At 38.2% G+C, this 20452-nt stretch overlaps 1 protein-coding gene across 2 annotated transcripts in view; it reads left to right on the top strand.

The window, feature by feature from the left end:
- Window positions 1-20452, top strand: part of pld2 (phospholipase D2) — a 32219-nt gene that overhangs the window by 9629 nt on the left and 2138 nt on the right. Inside the window, exons 3-24 of one of the 2 annotated variants that reach the window (XM_079815546.1) lie at window positions 2027-2154; window positions 2227-2369; window positions 2469-2562; window positions 2649-2714; window positions 3919-3977; window positions 4085-4219; window positions 6643-6753; window positions 6854-6997; window positions 7121-7204; window positions 8072-8150; window positions 8315-8425; window positions 8579-8761; window positions 8872-9028; window positions 12707-12825; window positions 12932-13045; window positions 13133-13237; window positions 15477-15565; window positions 15673-15786; window positions 15879-15928; window positions 16171-16305; window positions 17087-17240; window positions 20270-20387. In XM_079815546.1, coding sequence (XP_079671672.1) covers window positions 2027-2154; window positions 2227-2369; window positions 2469-2562; window positions 2649-2714; window positions 3919-3977; window positions 4085-4219; window positions 6643-6753; window positions 6854-6997; window positions 7121-7204; window positions 8072-8150; window positions 8315-8425; window positions 8579-8761; window positions 8872-9028; window positions 12707-12825; window positions 12932-13045; window positions 13133-13237; window positions 15477-15565; window positions 15673-15786; window positions 15879-15928; window positions 16171-16305; window positions 17087-17240; window positions 20270-20387 — 2492 coding nt within the window. The remainder of the gene's footprint in view (window positions 1-2026; window positions 2155-2226; window positions 2370-2468; window positions 2563-2648; window positions 2715-3918; window positions 3978-4084; window positions 4220-6642; window positions 6754-6853; window positions 6998-7120; window positions 7205-8071; window positions 8151-8314; window positions 8426-8578; window positions 8762-8871; window positions 9029-12706; window positions 12826-12931; window positions 13046-13132; window positions 13238-15476; window positions 15566-15672; window positions 15787-15878; window positions 15929-16170; window positions 16306-17086; window positions 17241-20269; window positions 20388-20452) is intronic. The other variant, XM_079815547.1, reaches the window with a different exon arrangement.

The following is a 20452-nucleotide window of genomic DNA, read 5'->3' on the forward strand; positions in this document are numbered from 1 at the left end:
TTTTACAGTGTCCCTACATGTATTTACTATAGTAATAACAGTCAAGTATGCATAGTTACATGCAACTAACCCTAAACCAAACCCTAACCCTAATTACTAATACCTAGTACTTAATTGTATAATTACACTGTAACGGACACCTTAAAATAAAAAAATAAAGTGTAACAAGGTATAATGTGATCAAATAATTTCAGTGCCTATTTTGTCATTGCAACTAAGGAATTGCAGGGGACAGGCATAATGCTTGTGACATTTTATTAGTATTTATTTTATTACAGAACTAAAACAGTTATTAGTTATTTGCGTCACAATTCACAGTTAACCTACAGACTTCTTTTCAATCACTGGTTTGTCTCTAAGGACGAAAGATTATTTATGCCACATCCACATGTCAGTCATGCTTTAAGAATAGGTATTGAAAGTTTTACAATGGGTCGTTGTTGTACTTCCCTGTGAAAAAATAGTGAAATGTGTAGAATGCAGAGAGAGGATTTACTGGCTTCACAGCTGTTTTCTCTCATTCACATACTTCTAGTAGGATTGTTTTCTTGAGCACAACATTGAAACTGAGTGACTCGTCTGATCTTTGACCTCTGGTGATATAACATTGTTGATACTGAGGCCTGTCACAGTGGCTGTTCTTCAAAACACAATGAGGAACGGAGGGGCCAAAGTCTGGAATGCAAAATCCAATTTAAACTTGAAAATAAACAATCATTATGGTGTAAAATAAAATACAAATATTTCAGAATCTGCACTATTTCTAGGTCACTAATCAAATAAGTAAATCTGTGATATTGATCATGTGACTCTTTGTACAGATGGTCAGATGTTCTTCCATTGAAGCACAAGATGCTCTTTGGATCACTTTAAATCATACTGGAGAACATGATCAAGTTTTACCAGTGTTGTAGTCGAGACCAGCTCATTCGAGTCCGAATCAAGACCAAGTTCATATGCTCCACAACAAGATCAAGACCATGAAAATATGTCTTAAAAGGGTCCTATAATGCCCCTTTTTACAATATGTAAAATAAGTCTCTCATGTCCCCGGAATGTGTATGTGAAGTTTTAGCTCAAGATATCCCCCAGTTCATTTTTTATAGCATGTTAAAATTGTCACTTTTTGAGGGTGAGGATTTCTGAATGGTTAGTTGAGGAATTGATGTAGCTGATATGAAGTTAACTACCTTCAAGTTATCGATTAGCATATTCTGTCATGATAATTTATAAATCGCTTGTGTGGGAACTGTTGTAAGATGCCTTCAGAGCCAGATAATATATGCTGAATATATGCTGGTTTTCATCTTGCTTTAATGACATGCTATTGCATTTGTTATACTGTATTGCAATAAATGTAAAAAGACGGATGTGACAGCTTGAGCAGATTCCCAAATACTACAATAACTCTTCTTCTTCTCAACATGGCCTCACCCCCTTTGTTGTGTGTTCCCGGGGGCAGGATTTATGTTAATTTTAGGGTTTGTGATGTCACCAACCCGGGAAGAATCTTGTGTAGTCCCTACCAGCTGTTTGTTGTAGTCCTTAAAAAGCGATTTCTGTAAAAGAAAATATCTCCCTTTGCTTTGAACTTTGAGCGTCATAACGTTGCAGATGTTATTTACATTACACACTAACTAAAGTTAAAAAAAGTTAATTCATAATCAACCACCCCTTTAAGATCTGAGTCCGAGAGCATATTTTTATGGCCTTGGTGCTTGGTTTTGTTATGGAATTGGGAGCATGTGGACTCAGACTTGACACTCTTCTGATCTCTGCCTTAAATCGAACTTGAGTGAGCTGGTCTCGACTATAACACTGGGTTTTACACAAACGTGTGGAGTTAATTCATCTTAAGTGCGGCTTTCATTAAAACAGAAGTTCATGATGATTTTTCAATTAGACCTTTCACTTATATTGTTTTGCTAATCATTTATTATGACATTTTTATTATTAAATTAGGCAAGTAAAAAAAGCGTTTTCGCAATAGTGGCTTTATTCTTGTCTTTCTGTGTCTCTTTATCAGAGGAGCGAGACTTTTTCGTGGTACATCATCTGGCAGACCTGAAGGAGGGAGCCATCCCTCCTCTCATTCATGGCATGCCTATCACCTGCAAAGTGGAAAACATGGAGCGATATACCACCCGCTCCAAGGTGCGTTTGTGAGTTTTTACTTAACAGTGTATTGTTGTGTTATACCTGACAGTCCAAATATTCCGTTTGTAGGTAAATGTGTGTACTTTGTACACAGTCCGTCTGACACATGGTGAGTTCACATGGACGGTGAAAAAAAAGTACAAGCACTTCCAGGAGCTCCACAGAGACCTGTACAAACACAAAGTGTTGCTGCAGTTCATGCCTCTGGGGAGGTGAGCGCACACGCACAAGCAAATTCACAACGCTTCATTTGTTTGGCCTGGTGTTTCGACCTGGTGTTTTCCTTTCATTTTGCTTTTGATTTGAATTAGATTTGCCATTCAGAGACAACAGCTGGCATCTTTGACAGAGGACATGCCGACTTTACATGGAGCCGATAGAATCAGGAGAACGTCTAGCAAGCCGGTACATATATATAAAGCGAAGCATCACTTCCCTCCAAAAGTTGTACGCAATGTGTTGTACAAGGTGTTTTTATTTGTATTTTCCAGAAATATCTGGAGGAATATTTAAACAACTTGCTAGAAAACACCTTCTACAGGAGCTATCATGGGATGGTGAGAAGCTTACATACACATATAATACGTATAATTACCCTACCCCTAAAATATATTTTTTTAATTTTTAGAATTAAAATAAACATAATTTAAAAGAAATAAACATTATTTTAAAAATAAATGTTAATTTACTGGTATGTGGGATATGTTTTTAACCGATGTTCATATACCTTTTGAATACTTTTCTACTTTATTGACTGACAGTTATCTGTCCTTCAATATTGGGTTTACTGAATAATAATAATAATAATGCATATATTTTTAGCAACCTGGTCTCATTGTGAAAATGTACCTCCGGCAACGTTTTTGCAAACCGCCAAAATACGTACCAATAAGTACATATCTCTGCAGTTTCAAAGTGAAATGAACACTAGAGGCAGTAAAACAGCAAGCACTTTTTATAGTTTTTTTTTTTCCAGTAAATGAATAAATTTTGGAGTTTGCGTCACTTAATCTGCTCCATATGCTCGGCTTTTTTTATATAATAAGTTTGCTCAGTAGCTCAGCTGGTACAGATTTGTACTTGTAATAATGAAAGCTCAGGTACGAATCCCGTGAAAGACAAGTCATGATAAAAGAGCTCAAAGATGAGTTCACACAAGCTTAACAAGACATGGTTACTATTGTATTTTTGTCACATTTGCTTTTGTTAACACTATCGGTTAGGTTTAGGGTTTAGTGTAGGTGTACGTTAAAAAAACAATGTCACAAAACGTCAGATTGACGCTCATCTGTTCCGGGAAAAAAACGAAGCTTTTGGCGGCACCCAGTGGACATATCACTTTGAAACTGCAGTGATATGTACATATTGGTACGTATTTTGGGGTTTGCAAAAACGTTGCCAGAGGTACATTTTCGCAATGAGACCAGGCTGATTTTTATTGTTTAAATCTAATAATTATTTAGTTATTGTGTCAAAAAGCTGTATTAAACATATTTCTGTATATTGGCTATTGGACAACATAATAATAATAGTTATTGTATCAGGTATTGTATTATTGGTTGATCTGTAATTTTTCTTAAGGATGCCCCTGGATGTCTCCAAAATGTCTTTTTGTCAGATTTAGTTAAATTCTGGGGACAATTTTGTCTTCAAAGTGTATCCAAATTGATCCTCTCACACGCTCATACACAAATACAAAGTTTTAGAGGATTGTGGCTGTATACATGCATAGTAAAGAGTGTGTTTATATCATGCTCTCAGTTAGACTTCCTTGCAATCAGTCCGCTGTCCTTCATCAGAGACCTTGGACCCAAAGGCCTGTGAGTACAGACTGTGTTTGTTCTTTTGTGATTTTAGTACTATTCCATTGTTGCTTACATGTTTTTCTGTAACTTTTTTTTTTTTTTTTGCTTGATTGTTTTTTCAGAGAAGGCTATATTCTGAAACGGTCCGGGGGTCACCGCATCCAGGGACTCAACTGTATCGGACACCATCAGTTCTGTTTCCGCTGGTCCCGCCGCTGGCTTGTGGTGAAGGATTCGTTCCTCCTGTACATGTCCAGGTGAGTTCACTACAAAACAAATAAACCCACATGTGTACTGTTATCTGTCACCTCTTCATGCTATTTTCTTTTGTTTCATGTTACAACATGCCTTTATATCAAAGCTGTGAATGGATGAGAACACACAGCCACTTGTTTTTGCAAGCTATTTCTTTTTTTTAAATTTGCCAGCCATTTTTTTTATTCATTGTTCATCAGCATGAGTCATATTTTCCAGAACCCTTTATTGTCATGTGGCAAACCTCTAATTTTACCCTCAGAAAATACTGATTACCACATCCAGCAGAGAGACGCTACATCTTGCGTGTTTTATTTATGCAATATTATACAATGTAGGGTGGAAAGGATCGTCTCTCAAAACAAATATTGATCCCTCTCAGCTTGTAGCTTACTTCCAGCATCAAAATCACAGAAGGTCGTAGAAAGATAATAGTAAAGATAATATAGGACTAGAATCTATATCAGTCATAGAGGTCATCTGTGTTGTGTCATTAATCAGAACAGACACTAGGTGATTAAAGTACAATCCTAATGTGGATCTGAATGCCTCACTGAATGCTGTCAGTGTTTTATCAGCATTTTAAAGTATGTCAGCAAACGACATGACTCATAATTTTTCCTTCTTCTTTTGTAGCTTGAGCCTGTTTAAGTTAGTTGCAGTAACCATGCATCATGCCTGTATGCCAAACAGTTCTAGAAAACAGAATGGTTTCCTTGAAAACAGAGGTGACACTTTGCCCAGCCCTTTATTGTGTGCTAGCAAAAAGCCCTGAGGGCAGTGCTCGAAGTGGGCCGGTACACAAAGGTATGCAGTACAGGCACTTCTATATTTTAAACTGTAGTGTACTCTAAATTTTTCTTGCGTACCGGCACTTTTCACATGTTACTCTGAGTCCCTCATCATAAAATATATTGGCCAGAGACTGACAAACTCAGAAGCTTTCCAATGTTTAAAGGACATTTCAGTCATGTTTGTTTACATATCTTCATAAAGATCAATCAGAGGTGTTGTCTCTGTGGTTGACTGGCCTCATCTGGGTGTGGACCTCCTCATAATATGTTGTTTATCTAAATGTTTGACATACTCTATATTGCCAAAAGTTTTAGGATGTCTGCCTTTACATGCACATGAACTTGAATGACATCCCATTCTTAATCCGTTTAATAGGGTTAATAGGGTTTAATATGGAGTTTGCCCATCCTTTGCTGCTATAACAGCTTCAACTATTCTGGGAAGGCTTTCCACAAGGTTTAGGAGCGTGTTTATGGGATTGTTTGACCATTCTTTTAGAAGCACATTTGTGAGCTCAGGCACTGATGTTGGACGAGAAGGCCTGGCTTGCAGTCTCCACTCTAATTTATCCCAAATATGTTCTATCGGGTTGAGGTCAGGACTCTGTGCAGGCCAGTCAAGTTCCTCCACACCTAACTCGATCATCCATGTCTTTATGGACCTTGCTTTGTGCACTGGTGCGCAGTCATGTTGGAACAGGAAGCAAGCCCCAAACTGTTCCCACAAAGTTGGGAGCATGAAATTGTCCAAAATGTCTTGGTATGCTGAAGCATTAAGAGTTACTTTCACAGGAACTAAGGGGCCAAGGCTGTCCCCTGAAAAAACAACTCCACACCATAATCCCCCCTCCACCAAACTTGGCACAATGCAGTCAGGTTATCCTACTGTTCTCCTGGCAACCGCCAAACCCAGACACATCCATTGGATTGCCAGACAGAGAAGTGTGATTCGTCACTCCAGCGAACACATCTCCACTGCTCTAGAGTCCAGTGGCGGCGTGCTTTACACCACTGCATCTAACGCTTTGCATTGCACTTGGTGATGTAAGGCTTGGATGCTGGGCCATGGAAACCCATTCCATGAAGCTCTCTACACACTGTTCTTGAGCTAATCTGAAGGCCACACAAAGTTTGGAGGTCTGTAGCTATTGAGAAAGTTGGTGACTTCTGCGCACTGTGCGCCTCAGCATGGTGACGACCTATCACGGTACCACACTTGAATTCACTGAGCTCCTGAGAGCGACTCATTTTTTCACAAATGTTTGTAGAAGCAGTCTGCTATGGAAGCATATGGGTAGCAATTTGCAATTTGCAATGCACTATGCAAATGGAAATGCATCTTTTGAAATCTTGAAAAAAAAAAAAACATCAATGTGAACCTGACAAAATTATTTTGTTCTCTGTATTGTTTTTTTGTCTGATTTATAGCCTTTGTGTGTGTGTGTGTGTGTATGTGTGTGTGTGTGTGTGTGTGTGTGTGTGTATAAAATGTTGCTGGAGTCTGCTCTGAATAGACTCTGCATTTGTTATTGTTTATTACAATACTCATATTTAATGTGGATTAATATTTAATGTTACATTCTAATGACTCGTTTTGTAATTGATTTTTGTTGTGTTTTTGGTTTGTGTAGAGATCCTGGCAATGTGTCGTTTGTCCTGCTGTTTGACCCTGAGCTGCAGGTGTTGGTTGGACGTGTTTACACTGATACCAAGTATGGCGTCTGCATCGAGAACTTCAGCAGGTAAAACAGTGGAGTCTGAGGACCAATATCAGGAAGTCTTCCCACTACTGATACTTTTACAGAGGTGTATGCAGCCATAGCTGATGTGTGTGTTTTGTAGGAAGCTGGTGATTAAGTGTAGTAGCTACAGGCAGGCCCAGTGGTGGAGTCATGAGATTCGGAGTCTCTCTGAGCGATGTGATTTCCACCAGACCCATCGCTTCAAAGGCTTCACCCCACCCAGGACGGGAACCCTCACAAAGTGGTGTGTGCATTTACATACTGTAATATGTCCTTGGTGGAACTTCTGTTCAAAGAAAATTGATTAATTGATTAGTTAGTCTAATGAAGTGGGTATTGAGTAAATGACTTGCTGTTTGATTGACAGGTATGTTAACGGGAATGGCTATTTCTCAGACCTGGCTGATGCACTGGAACAGGCCAAGGAGGAGATCTTCATCACTGATTGGTGGTCAGTGTGCTACCACACACACACACACGCACACATACACACACACACATGTACAGTACATGGCCAATACTACATTTGATGAAAAAAACTATTTTTGTTTCACCGTGTGTGGTATATATACAATCCAGACATACTGCTTCCACCATGTTGGCATTGCTGTGTGACTTATGATATTAGTTGCATCACATTCTCCGTCATTAACGAATATGATGATTTCTTCTCTCCTATGGCCTCATGGGATAGTAATGTGTTCTTTGAAACACAGGTCGTCTAGGTATTTTTTACCTGTGGACATAATACTCATGTGACTTATTGCTTCTTGTATGCTATACACTTTCATTCAAAGGTTTGGGATCAGTAAGTTTAGACTTTTATTCAGCAAGGACACATTAAATTAATCAAAAGTGACAGTAAAGACATTTATGATGTTACAAAAGATTTGTATTTCAAATAAATGTTGTTCTTTTGAACTTTCTAATCATCAAAGAATCCTGATAAAAAAACATTTCAGGGTTTTCACAAAAAAAGCAGCTTTCTGAAGCATCATGTGACAATGAAGACTGGAGTAAATTCAGATTTACCATCACAGGAATAAATGATATATATATACATTTTTTACTGTATTTTTTATTAATTTAATGCAGACTTGGTGAGCATAAGATGCTTCTTTTAAAAACATTAACACATTTAACAAACTCCAAACTTTACAAACTACTAGGGAAGTAGACATATTCGGATGCTGGGAATATCTTAGATTCAGTTGTACAATATTGTGTTGCCATTGTTCTGTATGTTGTCATATTATATTTAATGTGAAAATAGATGTGAAGTAAGTGTTGTGAAGACATTTGAGTTTTCTCTCTGCAGGCTCAGTCCAGAGGTTTTCCTCAAACGTCCAGCTACAGGAACATACTGGCGCTTGGACAAGATTCTCAAACGCAAAGCAGTAAGGGGGAAAACCCTTTTGCATTACATTTATTCCTTTATACATTTAATAAATGATCCCCCCTATCTATCTTTAAAAGCAGTCCATCTGTCAAACTATGTAAGTATTTAAACATGTTGATGGCCATAAACTTTAACATTACCCGGTGTGTGTGTGATGTTTAGGAACAGGGAGTGAAGGTGTGTGTGTTGTTGTATAAGGAGGTGGAACTGGCTCTGGGTATCAATAGCGGCTACAGCAAGAGAACGCTGATGAACCTGCATCCCAATATTAAGGTGTGATTTACTACACACCTCTGCTCATACTGCTGTTTGTCCTCTTCTCCCTCCCAATTTTGTCATTCTTTCACATCATAACAGCTTAATCTTAATGTGTTCTTTTTCCGGGAAATGTTATAGAGGATTCATTCTATATTTATTTTGCCCTAGGTGATGCGTCACCCTGATCACGTGTCCTCAGTTGTGTTCCTCTGGGCCCATCATGAGAAAATGGTTGCAATCGACCAATCAGTTGCCTTTGTGGGTGGGTTGGATCTTGCGTTTGGGAGGTGGGATGACAGCAACTATAGGCTGAGTGATTTGGAACCCCCAAAACCAGCCAATCATGCAGAGGTACAGTTGTGACCAGTAGATATGATGCTATCCTTAAATGATCCCATACACTTCATCTCTCCCTGTTTAATATCTCTCTCTTACCTCCCCTCTCCCTCTTCCTAACTCAGTCTGATACTGTGGATGGCTCTGCGGTCCCTCTGACAGCATCTGCGTCAGAGTGTGAGGATGAAGTCGATCTGAGCTTTAATGCCCTCTTGTGGCTAGGAAAGGATTACAGCAACTTTATCAAGAGAGATTGGACACAGCTGGATCAGCCCTATCAAGGTACACACACAGTCCAATGCAGACTAAGGCCCTGTCCACACGAACACAGGTATTTTCAAAACCGCATCTTTTTCTATGCGGTTTGGCCGTTCGTCCACGCGCAAACGCAGTATCCAGACACTTTTTTGAAAACGACAACATTTTTAGAAACTCCGTTTGCAGTGGTGTCGTGTGGACGGAGATTTTGGCTTGTTGCATCGCTGTGATGTATAAAGTACTCAAAAGCCATACTGGAGTAAAAGTATAGATATCTTGCAAGAAAATTACTTTGGTAGAAGTTAAAGTCACTGTTTAGAATATTACTTGAGTAAAAGTTTTAAAGTATGTGATACTTATACTTAATACTTAAGTATTGAAAGTAAAAGTACAAGTTAATGCAAAACACAAAAGGAGCAAACAAATGTTTTAAAAATAGTTCTATACACAGTTTAAGCAGCAAGATTGTGTTCAGTTTTAACATTCATGTTAATTCATAGTACAGTATCTAATGTAAGAGACAACTTTAAAATGTATTAGTAAATGTTGATGAACAATACTTTTATCAACCTTAGTTAATGTTAAAAACAAAATGTTACCATTTCATAAATCCAAACATTCATGCTTAAAGATGGCCATTTTCACACAAGTCATAGCATTGAAAGACACAGTATATGTATATTATGTATATTTCACACTTTATTTGCTTCTACTTTAGAACACTTGATGGTTATCTAATCAAAATATGTTACAGATATATATAAAAAAACGAAATCGAATGATTTCTGAATTGGTTATGTTTCTGTGAGGATACAGTTTGCTTTCTCATGTCACTAGCTTCAAATATGCCACTTTGCTGCAAAACGACTGCATAAAAGTGTCCATATGGATATAAAATAATGCAAATAGGCTAGATGGTAACAAACGTGACATTAAACTTGCGTGTTTTTTGTCACGTTGTTTTAACCGCTTGAGGTACTAATGTTAGCATCCTCTCAGCCTCGATGGCATTAATACAACATTTAGTCAACAAATTTATTGCTTTATGGGTGCCAGGAAAACATGTACTGTAGTGTATAACATACAGTTTTGTTGTCTATGTTTTAAGTCTGTTTTTGAAGTGTCCCGCTCTGTGCAGCCTCACGTGTCAGCCGCTATGGCAACGGACACAACACGGAAAATGAAATCAGCCGCGGTTGCGCCAGCTCTTGTTTGCACATGTTTACTTGCAGTCTTCCGAATTTATTTTGTAGTAAGTAACAAAAATGCTTTGGGGAAATGTATCGGAGGAAAAGTATACATTTTATGTCGGAAATGTAGTGGAGTAAAAGTAAAACTTGACAGAAATATAAAAACTCAAGTAAAGTACAAATTCTCCCAAAAAATACTCAAGTACTGTAACAAAGTATTATAATTTCGTTACATTACACCACTGAGAACCGGAACGGCAATAACCTTTTTTCCAGGCTTCTGATTGGCCAACATGACTTTATGGTTAGGGTTATATTGCCACCTGTTGGTTTGGCATGCTCTTGACAGCGCTTCATAGCGGTTTTGCGTTTTCATGTGGACATGATTTTTTTTTTTTAACGGAGGGTAAAACTCTATTTATAAAAATACCCGTGTACGAGTGGACTAGACCTTACATAATTACTTACATATATATTTTTTTTAAATCACCCCTCTAACACTTAAATATCTTTTTTATTAAAAACTACATTTTTGAACTACAAACTTAAGGGTGCTCCAATCAGGGTTTTTTGGGCCGATCAACGATTATTGATCAGTGGAAGCAGTATTGGTCGAAACTATCACTGATACCGTTCACTAAAATAGATAATACTACACGATAAATAGAAGGCTTCAAATAGACCCACTGGGGTTATTTAGCTATTCTTAACAACAATGTATTTTAAGTATAAAAAGAATATCATGAATTGGCAAATAACATGTGCAACATATTCCATTCCCTCTCTTAGAGGTGATTAGGAAAAACAGAACAGTCTTTATCAACAGAAAGTAATCAAATGTAAAATATCACTGCATAGTCTTCACTGTATCAGTTAAATATAGATTAATCCTATGATTTTCTGTTTGTCTCTTCTTGTTTAATTAACATTAATGACACAGACGGCAGCAGCAATATTAGGCTGCTGTCACTTTAAGACCTAATGCATGGATCCAATATAGTGTTACGCATGCAACTTAGGCCCTGTCCACACGAACATGGGTATTTTCAAAACCACATCTTTTTCTATGCAGTTTGGCCGTTCGTCCATGTGCAAACGCAGTATCCGGACACTAAAACAAACTTTTTTGAAAACTCCTGCCAGGGTGAACATTTTTAGAAACTTCGTTTGCAGTGGTGTCGTGGGGACAGTGAAACTGCAATTCATCAACTGGCCGCTAGAGACAGGCTCCAGAAGGGAACAGAATCTCATTGAGCTCCATGTTAAAATGCCCAACTTTACAGCAGAAAAAAAAACATGTTTACAGCCTGGTACAAATTGTGGTTTTGGTCTATATAGCTAATTTTTCCCTTCATGACAACTGTGAGGGGGGTGAATTTTTTTCTATAACTCATTCGTTTACATTATATAAAGGCTTAAAGTTCTGCATAATTAAGGGCGTGGCCACTTTGAGTGACAGGTGGATAGCCGTGTGTCTGCTGTCTGTTAGTCATCACGTCACTTCAGCTCTACCCACGTCCCACCTCTTTGCCCATTTTCTGTTATCCAGGAGTGACGTGGACACTACGTCCATATTTTTTGGTTCACTTTGCTTGTCTGTGCTCACAGAAAGCTGTTTGGGGAACAGTATATATTTCGCTGCTTAATACAGTTTTAATAACTCTTTTTATTATTAAGCACATCCTGCAGTTTAGCAACAGTAGACTGTATTTTACGACAATCACTGATCTGATGTTAAGTTTGGGCTTTTAGGGAAGAATGAAAGGTCACCTCGGTGAAGGAAAGAAATGCACAAAAATGTACAGCCTTAATTTCTTGCTGTCATGCTGTAGGGTTGCTGTCGTTGCAATTTCTCCGCTCTCTGCAAAGACGTTGCAAATGTATTGTCCTTTTCAGACACCTGGTAGAACTGCCAGACCGGTGAATGTAGTGAAGCAATTTTAGATGCGCATAGAAAATGGTCTCATAAGTTTTGGGTCATCTGATCGGCTCTTCTGATCAGCCTTTATATAGACCACAGATCAAAATATATAAAGCTATTATCGGCCAGAGCACCCAGCTAATTTGGAAATTACTTGATGCATTAGATGTGGGAAATGTTCTTAGTTCACAGTGACATAAAGAGAAACTCAGATAGGCTATGCAATGCTTGTTGTCAAACAAGATCTGCTAGATAACATTTTATATGTGTATTATATATAGCTGAATTTTCAGCATCATTACTTCAGTCAGTGTCACATGATCCTTCAGAAATCATTCTAATATGCTGATTTGCTCAAGAAACATTTCTTATTAGTATCAATGTTGAAAACAGTTGTGTTGCATAATATTTTTGTGGAAACCATGATATATTTTTTTCAGGATTCTTTGATGAATAGAAAGTTCAAAAGGACAGAATTCCTATTATGATTATCATTTTAATATATATGATGTTTCTTGCTTAGAAAAGACAAAAATAAGAACATTGAATGTGTGTATAGCCAGTAATGTTGCTTCTGCTTTTCCCCCTCAGACAATGTTGACAGAACTCTGGTGCCACGCATCCCCTGGCGAGACCTGGGTGCGGTGCATCATGGGAGAGCAGCCAGAGATCTTGCACGACACTTCATCCAGCGCTGGAACTTCACCAAGGTGAGAAATCAAATGACAAATTTTAGTGATTGTTTTTTAATCTACATACACACTAGACACTTCTATCATTGATTTTTTTCTTCTTATATTCTATTTGTCTTTTAAGATCTTTAAGAACAAGTACAAGGATGACTTCTACCCGTACCTGCTGCCGAAATCTCACTACACAGCAGATAAGTTGCCATTCACAATCCCTGGCACTACAAAAGCCTCTGTACAGGTACATGTTGCCTTTTCTTTTCCTCTTTCCCCCCTCATTTAATTAATGTCTGTTTCTCTTTCATACTCTCCTCTCTTTTTCTCCCAGGTTCTTCGTTCTGTCGATCGCTGGTCCGCTGGCACATGTGAACACTCTATCCTTAATGCCTATGTACATGTTATTGAGAACAGCAAGCATTTCATTTATCTAGAGGTAACACTCTCTCTATGACCTTACCAAAAACATTTGCCACTGACTCATAAGACTTCACGCACACACAGCTGAACAGACACTGTGCTCTGTTCACACACAAAGTCTCAGTGTTGTGGAGTTGTTTACAGTGTTCTCTCCCACTAGGATCATGTGATTCTACTGCATTCAGCTGGCAACACACAATAGCCCTCTGCTCTTGCCTCATGCTCAGAAACAGGGTCCTAATGCGAGTCAGCTAAACAAGGAAGATATTTCCTCACATCCAGATGTTTATGTCCATACAGAAATAATAATAAAAACAGTAACAAGCATTGAAAGCTAAAACCTTTACATTTGAGTATTTAAAAACATTAAATTCATCAACAAACACTGATATTGTCCAGACTAAATTATGTACTACAATTTACGTTTGTATTTATTTAATATGGATATTAATGGATATTAATTATTTAAAGGGATAGTTCACCCAAAAATGAAAATGTGATGTTTATCTGCTTACCCTCAGGGCATCCAAGATATAGGTGACTTTGTTTCTTCAGTAGAAATGAAGATTTTTTTAACTCCAACCGTTGCAGTCTGTCAGTCGTATAATGCATGTGAATGGTAACCAAATCTATGAGAGTAAAAAAAAACATGCACAGACAATCCAAATTAAACCCTGCGGCTCGTGACGACACATTGATGTCTTTAGAGGTCTTTAGAGACCTCGTGCACCGGAAGTGATCGCGCGCTCAAGGCTGTTGGACATAGGGTGTATTAGAGATAAAAATGTATATAAATACTGTTTGGTTTCTTGCACAAACCGATCGTTTTGTGCATTAAGACATCAATGTGTCGTCACAAGCCGCAGGGTTTAATTTGGATTTGTCTGTGCATGTTTTTTTTTTACTCTCATAGATTTTGTTACCATTCACATGCATTATACGACTTACAGACTGCAACGGTTGGAGTTAAAAATCCAATCTTTTACTGAAGAAACAAAGTCACCTATATCTTGGATGCCCTGGGGGTAAGCAGATAAACATTACATTTTCATTTTTGGGTGAACTATCCCTTTAAGATGGACATTACAAAAAAAAATGAATTTATTCATTATTTAAAATGTATTTAGGTATTTTATAAGACTGTTACAAAGTGCAATTATTTGCAATTATTATCTATTTTCTTAAAGGTCCCCTTCTTCGCGATTCCATTGTTCAAACTTTAGTTAGTGTGTAATGTTGCTGTTAGAGCATAAATAATACCTGTAAAATTATAAAGCTCAAAGTTCAATGCCAAGCGAGATATTTTATTTAACAGAAGTTCCCTTTCAAAGCCTACAGTGAACGGCTGGCTTGGACTACATCCTGGTACTTCCTTCTTTAATTACGTCAGTAGAGCAGTAGAACAGACTAACCTCCGCCCACAAAGAAACAAAGGGGGCGCGGTCTTGTTGCTGTCCCACGTGGAGAAGCGGACGGTCGCGTGGAGAAAAGGAACTGTTGCGTTGAGTGTGTTTATCGCCATGTCATCGAGACGCTGTTATTTTCATCCAGGAGTCAAATCACCTTTGTTTGGCTTTCCCAGGGACGCTGTAGAGATTATTGAACGCATACATCTCTCCGTTAAGAGGCGTGACCTTTCCAACGTGCGCTAAGCTGCTGTCAAATTACAACACAGGAACCGCTTTCACGTGCGCTAAGCTGTGGTCGAATCACAGCACAGGAACCGCTTGCACAATCAGAACTCGTTACGTGTTTCTGAAGGAGGGACTTTATAGAACAAGGAAATCACCAGCCGTTTTTAGGACGGTGGAAACAGTGGTATACAGATAAGTAAATAGTGTGAAAAATACTGTGTTTTTTTACATGCGAATCATGAACACATGTTATATTGCACACTGTAAACACAATCAAAGCTTCAAAAAAACACGAAGAACGGGACCTTTAAGAACGAAATGGCAGGCATCTGATAGACCATATAGGTTTGGAATGACATCAGGATCAGTAAACATGTATTTTTTGGGAATATAGCCAATGATTAAAATCTGTAGGTGCGGTTTGAATAAGCCATTACAGGAGAATAATCAAAATAATATGAATTTTTTTCCTAAGAAATGAAGAATTTTTTGTGAATCTGGCTCCTGGTCGTTGGCTGTAGAACATTTAGTAAAGCAGCTTTACTGGAAATAGATGCCCAGAGTTTAGCAAAAAAGTGAGACAAATGAAACAAACCCCTCTCTGTCCCTCCTCTTTTTTAGAATCAGTTCTTCATCAGCTGCTCAGATGAGAAGAATGTACACAACACCATCGGAGATGCTATTGTCAAACGGATCCTACAGGCTCACAGGTTTGTTATCTCTGTGAAAATAATACAAGTTCAGTAAAATAAAATGTATTCAGCAGTGTTTCTGTGTTTATTAGCATGAAGTGTAAGCTTTGTTTGAATTGTTGTAGTGAGGGGAAGAAGTACAGGGTGTTTGTTGTAATTCCCCTGCTTCCCGGCTTTGAGGGTGACATCAGTCAGGGAGGAGGAAATGCCATTCAGGCTATACTGCACTTCACCTACAGGTACACACACACACACACTCCAGCCCAGCCCACAGTCTCACCACCCAAAATATGTGATTGTGTTTTGCTAACAGAACTTTTTCTGTGTGTAGAACGATTAATCGAGGAGAACACTCCATTCTTTCAAGATTAAAGGAACAAAGTAAGTATCTGGCAGAAACATATTTAGCTGTCTGTAATTCTGCCACTCTTGTAGAGTACATTTTTGGATCCTGTCTTGTTCTCCTTCTGTTACTTTCACATTTGTCTGTTTATAAATGACTAAATGATTTAGTTTATCTGATGTTGTTTTTTTAGCCATGCATTATAGCATTCTACCCATTAACCAATCACACTGATGGTTGGCCATTTATTGTTTTAATGACCATCTCATCTTCTCATCAGTGCAGGATGAATGGACACAGTATATTTCTCTGTGTGGTCTGCGCACACACTCTCAGCTCGGCCAATGCCCTGTTACAGAGCTCATCTACGTCCACAGCAAAGCCCTCATCGCTGACGACCGTTGCTACATTATTGGTGAGACATTTGGCTTCAGATTAATCAATAAGACACAAGGAAAATGGTTCAAACACTTTTTTTATGTACATTACTATTCGATTTTTTTTAAGAAATGAAAACTTTTATTCAGCAAGGACACATTAAATGTATACAAAGTGACTGTAGAGACATTTGTAATGTTACAAAATATTTATTTTTCAAATGAATCTAGGCATCAAAAAACATCACTGTTAAAAATATTAAGCAGCAACTGTTTTAAACTGTTAAAATCATAATAATGATAAGAAATGTTTCTTGAGCGGCAAATCAGCATATTAGAATGCTTTCTGAAGAATCATGTGACACTGAAGACTGTAATAATGCTGAAAATTCGGATTTCCCTTCACAGGAATAAATTAGATTTAACAGTCATGTCAAATCATAATAATATTTCAAAATATTACTGCTTTACTGTATTTTTGATCAAATAAATACAGCCTTGTTGAGCAGAAGAGACTTATTTCAAAAACACTAAACTTTTGAAAACCGCCAAAGACCAATCAGAAAGGTGCTTTTTAATGGTAGAAATTAAATATCATCAAAGCTCAACTTCGTTCTGATGACCATCTTTAAATATTTTCTATTTTATTTAGCAAAATATAAAAAGTACCCCTGGGGTATTTGTACCTTGGGATGGGATTTGGAAATCACTGACCCATGATACTTACAATTTGCATGAAGAAGCTGAATCCGCCAAAATCCACCTGTACGTCCATATCTAAAGTTCTTCAAAATGTCCTTCCTCTCCTGTTGTTATCAGGGTCAGCCAACATCAATGACAGGAGCATGCTGGGCAGTCGTGACAGTGAGCTGGCAGTGCTGGTTGAGGACGAGGAAAGGGTTCCCTCAGTCATGAATGGAGAGGAGTACCAGGCTGGACCACTAGCACTCGCCTTACGAAAGGAGTGTTTCAGGTGTGTATACAAATCAGCGACAGAGATGCACCAAAGCATGTATTTAAATTTGTCAAGCTTTCTGTGAAGAAGTCAGAAAACCACCAACCAAAACAAATAGTGCTAATTAAACACATATATGAAACTTACATCAAATGTCTTCTATGGACATTTTAAACACAGCTTGCAAAAGTCATGGACAGTTCCATAGTGAATGAAAATTTCTTTGGATTTGCTTTGCATGGAGGCTCAGAAAACTAGTGTTTCCAGCAATGAATCTACAGCGCCACAGCATTGTGAGTTTTCAGTCTGAATCCACAGTGATGAGATAACGTGGCTGTGTACCAAAAAATAAAGACAAGAAAAAATATTTTACTATTGAGCTGTCTTCGCAAACTGCAAGCAAGAACATTCACAGTGCAACCAGTGTACACTACCATTTAAAGGTTTGGGCTAAGATATTTTTGTCTGTTATGCTCACCAAGAGTGCATTTATTTGATTTAAAAATACAGTAAAAACAGTAATATTTTGAATTTTACCATTACTTTAGTCTTCAGTGTCACATGATCCTTCAGCAATCATTTTAACATGATGATTTGGTGCTCAAGAAGCTTATTATCAATATTGAAAACCGTTGTGCTGTTTAATATTTCTGTAGAAACCATGGTACATTTTTTCCAGCATTCTTTGATAAATAGGAAGATCAAAAGAACAGCAATTATTTGAAATAGAAATCTTTTGTAACATTTTTTTGTCACGTTTGATCAATATAATGTGTCCTTGGTTGATAGAATGATTAATTTCCAAAAAAAAAAAAACCTTATTGAGCCCATACTTTTGAACAAATGAGTCTCATGGGCTAGTTCTTATAATTAATCGTTCAAGGCGAATCACAAACTCATGATTTACTGCTGTGACTCATTATGAGGTAAGGCAGAAATATCTGCAGGAATAGCTGACCTTAATGACTGAGACAAATTAAAGTATTTAATTTATGTAATTTGTCATGATATGCTACCTTATGTCAAGCACAGTTCATTGGAAATGAGTGACAGAGATACGACTATGATATCATTTGTAGTCAAAAGCCAATCACTTAGCCATCTTTTTGCATTATCTCTCCATGAAATTCCTTTAACATAGTCGTAATCCATCTCTTCTACATGAAAATGGTTCTGTAGCTATGATAGATCTGTGTTTGTGCAGTAAAGCACATCAGCTTCCTATTTTGTCCAACTTCTCCCGTCTGTGTAGGAGTGTGTGAGTGAAAGAGAGAGGTGTGCGCGTGTTAGAGCAGAGCAATTTGTGTTGGCACGCTGCGTTCCATACTGCCAGCTACCAGAACATCTCTTGGTTGCCAAGGGAAACAGTGAGATGCTTCTAATGATGCGTGTGTCTGCAGCACCTTTGACTGCTGGCCTTGGGATGTGACCTCTCTGGGTCCTATGATTTGATTGAATTATTCCACTCTAATCACCTCACATAAAAGTTTTCACCGTTCACATTTCTATTTGCTTTATTAGACTTTCTGCAGGCTTTCCACACCCCAAGGGTGCACTCTATCAGTCTAAATGAGTTTGTTGAACACATTTTTGATGTTGACTTCTAAAATGCTCTGAAATTAACTCTCAATATGATATGATTGAAGCGTTGCCTTGTGAAACATAATTAAAAACACTAAGAATATGTTTAGACAACATCGATGTACTTAAAACGTTAAAGTTTTTCGCGTACAGGCGACAACACTGTCAAAACCATCCTGGTTCACATGGATCAGTGAAAACTACTAAAAACACTGCTTCACGAGTTCACACTTGCATCAAATTAAATAGAGTAAAGATTATGCGTTTTCACAAACTTGCACTTTGGCCCTATTCTAAATGGCACTCTAAACACTTGCCCTTTTGTGATGTAACGGTGCTTTGTCTCGCGGGAAGATATCTGCTGTGGAGCTCGCTTCAGTGTGGGCTTGGCAAAAGTGCACATCAAGGGCGCATATCGACACTTGCGAGCACCCTTTTGAAACGTAAAATGCCAAACACTTGCGAGTGTGATACCCTGTGGTCTCATGAACTTAACAGACACACACGCGGCAGCCATTGTAAGTCCACAGGACCATACGTACATATGAAGTGTGCCATTTGGGACAGGGCCTTTGAAATCCTTTCTCAAAAGTTTGCGTTTTCAGGCCCCGAAAACGCTGTTGTGGTGTAAATGAAGGGCCAAAACGCATACATAATGGCCCCTAAGAATAAAGATGTACAACATTAAACTAACATCTTATTTTTGAGTTAATTTATTTTTATTACAACAGAAGTACCAGAGGTACTTGTCAGCTTAGGGTGTTTTCACACCTGAGCGTTTGTTTCAGAACCTGGTGCGTTTTCGCCCTGAGTTCGTTTAGGCATATGTGAACATGGAAATCACACTCGGATCCGCACCAAAACAATCGCTCGGTCTCGGCCCGATTGCAAACGAATTCTGGGACAGTTCACATGAGGTGTGAAAGCAATCCAACCCAACAGTCCAGCGAACCAATTGGTATTATATTTCATAACGGGAAATGTGCTGTATAAATAGCAGAAGTGTCTGCACATCACAGTTGAAAACCAATAGAGCTCCTCTTCACCTTAAAATGTTGTGTAATTGCGTTGTGTAAGTGTAGTATATAATTTAACAGCGGGAATGACGGCTACATTAATATTGTGTTTACGTGTGTCTCGACAGTTACAAATAAAGCCACAATAAGCTCATGGAGCAAACTTGTCAATCATCTTGATGAATGACGCAGAGGGAACTCAGACCAATAAGAGGACAGTTGTACCCGCATGTGACTTGCATAAACACATTTTGGTACGCTTTGAAAGGTCTCCCTGTGAAAGCCAACCCGAACCAAGAAGAAAACGCAACATTGTAACAAATTAAGTCCCTCTTTCGGAACAAAACAAATGATCTATAGGTGTGAAAATGCCCTTACTGTAGATAGAAGTGCCTTTGACTATTGTGTAACTGTAACTATCTGAATTCACCCTTTAACTCCTCTCCTCAGTGTACTTCTTGGAGCAAAATCTGACCCAACTCTGGACATTGATGATCCAATCAGTGATCATTTCTTCAACGATGTCTGGAACAAAATCGCCCGAACAAATGCTGTCATCTATGAGAAGGTAAGGGACAGAGCTTGTGTTCTGAATTTCTCCACACCCCCTCTATGCCATTTTTGAATCTGATG

This window comes from Gobio gobio (genome assembly GCF_949357685.1).
Source record: "Gobio gobio genome assembly, chromosome: 4".
Lineage (NCBI taxonomy): Eukaryota > Metazoa > Chordata > Actinopteri > Cypriniformes > Gobionidae > Gobio > Gobio gobio.